At 34.6% G+C, this 4,715-nt stretch overlaps 1 protein-coding gene across 1 annotated transcript; it reads right to left on the reverse strand.

The window, feature by feature from the left end:
- LOC109128853 lies at positions 1,393-1,862 on the reverse strand. Its single transcript, XM_019235972.1, has 2 exons — positions 1,751-1,862; positions 1,393-1,668 (listed from the first exon to the last, which is right to left on the reverse strand). Exons 1-2 carry the CDS (start codon positions 1,845-1,847, stop codon positions 1,532-1,534), a joined length of 234 nt encoding a protein of 77 aa, XP_019091517.1. The 5' UTR covers positions 1,848-1,862; the 3' UTR covers positions 1,393-1,531.

A 4,715-nucleotide genomic window follows, 5' to 3' on the forward strand; every position in this document is an offset into this window, starting at 1 on the left:
AGGACTTGGAGTGATGTTTGGATCAGGGGGAGCAATGTGTGATGTACTCTTTTTCCTTCACCAAGGTTTTGTCCCATTGGGTTTTCCTGGTAAGGTTTTAATGAGGCAGCATCCCCTAAGCACATTGCAGCGATCCCATCCAACATAGGCACGGTCATCTCGTCCAAAGGGGAGTGTTGTAAAACACTTGTGGACTCTATAGACCGGCCCGCTCACAGTCCGTTAGGATATGGCCTTACGGCCCATGTACGGTCCGCGCATGTACGGCCCATCGGCCATTACTTTACGGTCCATTGGCCTATTCTATGTCCTAGTCGGTTTATGGGCTTTAGCCCTTGTACTCTACTATATATACTTGTAAACCTAGACATTCATTAATAAGACTAAGAGATTTCATCCTTCAATTCTCTAGTTTCACAACACAAAATAAGTTTTCTAAAATAGATACTTAACTAAGGACATGTGGTAGAGCACAAGTTGAATTTCCTTTTATATATATTATAATTTTTATATAAAATATAATTCATATGATTGTTTTTAAAAGTTGTTATGAATAAAACATTATGCAATAAATTCATATGTTAAATATGATAACTTGAAATTTTTTGAGATTTCTTATGATTGTTTCACGGATTAGCCTAAATTTTTTAAAATTTATCAAATCAATCATAATAAACATTATTTCTGTTATTTTGATATATAGTTGCTAGTATAATCGAAAATTACTTTTAATCCGCGGAAGAGTGATTAATTTTTGAGATTTTGTTGCCTATATATGCTTAATTAAATATTATGTGGAGATTTTATTTTATATTTTTGGAATATATTTTTTAAGAGATCTGAAATCGAGATTTAACTAATGGTTACAATCCATATAATATAACTTATCAAATAATCAAATAATTAATTTTATAACCCATATTATATAGTTAAAAATGGTTGTGTATTTCCGTTTTATTATATAGGGGATTAATATATATTGTGGTAATAACAGTAACAAACTCATAATTATTTTTGTTATTGATAAGAAACAAGCTAAGAAACGGATAAAGCCTTTTAAATTCTTCATCTAAAGAAACCTATAGCGCTTAATGATATCTTATTAGTTATCGTGTATATTCATTCATAACTTAAGAATTTGTTGTGCTCTTTACATTATCCTTTTTTTGTCATCTGGAATTATATTGATATGTATAAGGTTGTTTGTGCCATACAAACAATAGTTACATTATCCTAAGTTCCTAACTAATGTTTAATGATTTATGATTTTCAAACTTCTTGAAAGTATCTTATTAGTAAATCCGAGTAAGATATATAGGGGCTATGCTCTATATATATGTTGGACTCCCAAGATATGAAGACTTATGACCCCCCCCCNCCGCGCGACCCGGATCCGCAAAAAAAAAATGATCCATTTCTCTGGATTTTGGAGACCATAGCTGTCTTCAGTTTAAGGAAGCCACATACAAACAAAGACAGAATAAATAAATCATTGTCACGCCAGTGTAAGTACAACAAACTGAACCATTGATCAATAATGAGTATGTGTATACTCATTAGCTATTAGAAAATACGACCTAAAGTACTTTTGATCTTCATGGAATCCCACACGAAGACAGCCAAATCCAGATTCGAAAAGCGTTTCAATCCATTCTTTTCGCCTATAAACTGTTGCAAAACATAAGAAATATACTGTATCAAAAATTTTATATATGTAATATCGAGTATTACGTAAACTCGTTATACAAACCATGAGGTCCATTGGTGGTTTCTCGCCAAACTCGTAACATTGTAAGCAGCAAAAACATGGAAAAAATTACATAGTACAACAGCTTATTATTAGCCATTGGACAGAAGATGAGATCTTTTACAGTTCTTTTTGGCTTTTGCCAATACAATGGGTCGATTTTATAACTCTTCAAAAGTTATGAACACTATTATTGATCATTGACTATTTGATCGAGTTTTTTAATTGTCAAAGTAATGGCTTTAGGTTCTTACATTTATTAATGTATATAGAGACTATAGAGAGTCTTTGCTCCCTTAAATTACGTTGTTTTTTTATATATATTTCGTTTGTCTTAACGTATGCCTAACTTTGGCTCTACCAATAAGCTATAAGAGCAAGATTATTGGTAGGTTTGTATTTTTGGGTTCTTACATTTTTTAGTATTAAAAAGTGTATTTTTATAAAATAAGAACATTTTGTTTGTTAATTAAAATTGTACTCTCACAATGGTAAAGTCTTAAAAATGAGGTTCTTAGTTTTGAAAAAAAAAAATTAATGTTTAAATGTTTCAACAATGAAGATTTTATTATTGCATTTCATAAACTTTTGAATATACAAAACACAAAAGCATATTAAATTAGAAGTAGAAATTACAAATGGAGAAAAAGTTGTGATGTAAACCATATATATATATATATATATCAGAATTGTGACTGACGATGATGGTATATCTTGCTGATTGTGTACCAAGTTGTTTCTTTGCTTCCAAAAGCCATAGACAACAGCTTGAGACAACTTTTTTCGGCAGCAATGTTGGAGTTCTTTGAGAGTTCTCCTTTATCAAATCCATTAGAGCCAACCAACCAAGAGTGGATTACCATGTGTATTATGCAGCACATCAGCAGGGAACACGCATCCGAGAGAGAGGTGTTCCCTTGATTCATCCTGCAGATTACATAATCAACAAATGGGGTGAAACCACCAGGAGACCAAGCGATTTTTAATGGGAAGTTTGTCTAGTTGGTTAACCCACATCATGAAAGCATGCTTTAGAGTGACACCTTTAAAACCACACACAATCATGCCAATCATTTACAGTTTCACACGGCCTCATAACAGCCCATGTTCTAGCAGAAGAGAAACCCATACAAACCACAACTTCAAGACTTCAACAAACAAGCCATATGAGTCATTAGAGGAACACTTACTTGGACGATTCACGAGAGGTGAGATAAGTGGACCTTGGAGAAGGAATAGTCCAACAAACAAGCATGCAAGTTTAGAGCCTCGTCGGACATTTGGAGAAGGGATAGTCCAACCTGTTTCATTTCATTACATCCATATGCCAATACTAAGAATATAGAGCAACACAAATCTTCAGGAGCATAATATAAGGTTGTGTAGCATAACGAAGACAGTTACAGAGCAAGAGCAACACAAATCTACAAGCTCAGTAACTTGAAAGAACCCCTTGTAAACTGTCCAGTATGAGAGAAATAGAGACCAATGGAACCATCTTTGCAACATAGTCGATGGTTTCCTTGTCACTGCTGAAAATATGGCCGAAAACATTCTTGCTGATTAATAGAGATGTAATCACTATCAATGACTCCACTACCGCAAGAAACATTGCTGCATAGACCACGATATGTGCTGCTCGAGAGTTTCCCGCACCTATTCATTTGAGATTCTTGTGCTGTGCAGGAAAAGAAAACATCGGCGTATGAACATGAAACCATATGATTCATCGTCAGCTCTTAAAGCTAGTAGTAATAGTTGGTGACAAGAGTGCTAACCTTGCTGCAGCTGCAATTGCAAGATGTATCGAATAGTGAGTGAGCGGCTATATAACCGCGTCAGCAAATAGTCCTGGATGAGCCAAGCTGCATAATTTCCTGCCTCATGTGCGATTGAAGGGTCTTGGCCAAGGAATACAAGAAGTTTTTCCATGTTGAACCAAATGAGAGAGAGAGAGGGACACACTAATGCGAGACAGAACATAGCTGTGTATGTCTGAACACCTAGTTTCCGATATAGTTTAGCTCCAAAAGCTTGACCGCTGAGAGTATCCAGGGCACATGACAATCCTAACTAGCATCACAGGCAAAAAAAAACAATCGATTGATGAGGGAAAGCAATTTTCATGGTTGTGGTAACAGAGAGATGAGTTAATCAATTTAGAAAAAAAGGAGGAGGATTAGACTCCGAATTCAATCACCTCTGATTCCAATCGATTCAATCTCCTCCGATTGATTAGACTCCGAATTCAATCTCGTCCAAGTTCAATCTCCTTCAGACTCCTCTGATTCCATCTCCAACGATTCCGACCGATTCAATCTCCTTGGATTGAGAGGTTCCCGACAGAGAGAGAGAGGATGAGAAAGAACACGACCGGGCCAAAAAAATTTTGTTCTCAAAAAAATCCTTCACCTAACCACGCGCTGACACCTCAGTGCCTCTTATATGAAAAAGAGTATACTAAATAAGGGGAGCTCTTCGTTCTTTTTTTTTTTTTCTGATTTATTTTTTTTCTTCTTTTCCTTAAAACCTCTCTTAAAAAAGGTCTAACGAAACTTAGTAAATATCATCTATAGACTATCGTAGATGTTTCTTTCAGAAGGTTTGGGACAAGAAACGTGTCCATGTGTTTGTAATATATGTCACCGATGAAAAATGAAAATTCGTATGATATTTATTACGCCGCTACACTACACATGGGGTTGATGTTTTTCTCATAAGATTACATTGGATCTAAGTATTCCAATTGTCAGATTCCATCTTCACGTTTGAAGTAAATTTGAGAATTTGACATCAACAATGATAAAATTGTTTTTCAAGTTAATATTTTTGTGATATTCATATCTTGCTTGAAAGAAAAAACAAAAGCTTGTATAAGTGTTGTGAGAATGAGTATGAGGTTTCTCTCATTCTATTTTCTTTAAAGATTAAACCATACCATTTCGTGATCAAAAAAAAAAAAAAAAAA

This window comes from Camelina sativa, chromosome 14, assembly GCF_000633955.1.
Source record: "Camelina sativa cultivar DH55 chromosome 14, Cs, whole genome shotgun sequence".
Taxonomy (NCBI): domain Eukaryota; kingdom Viridiplantae; phylum Streptophyta; class Magnoliopsida; order Brassicales; family Brassicaceae; genus Camelina; species Camelina sativa.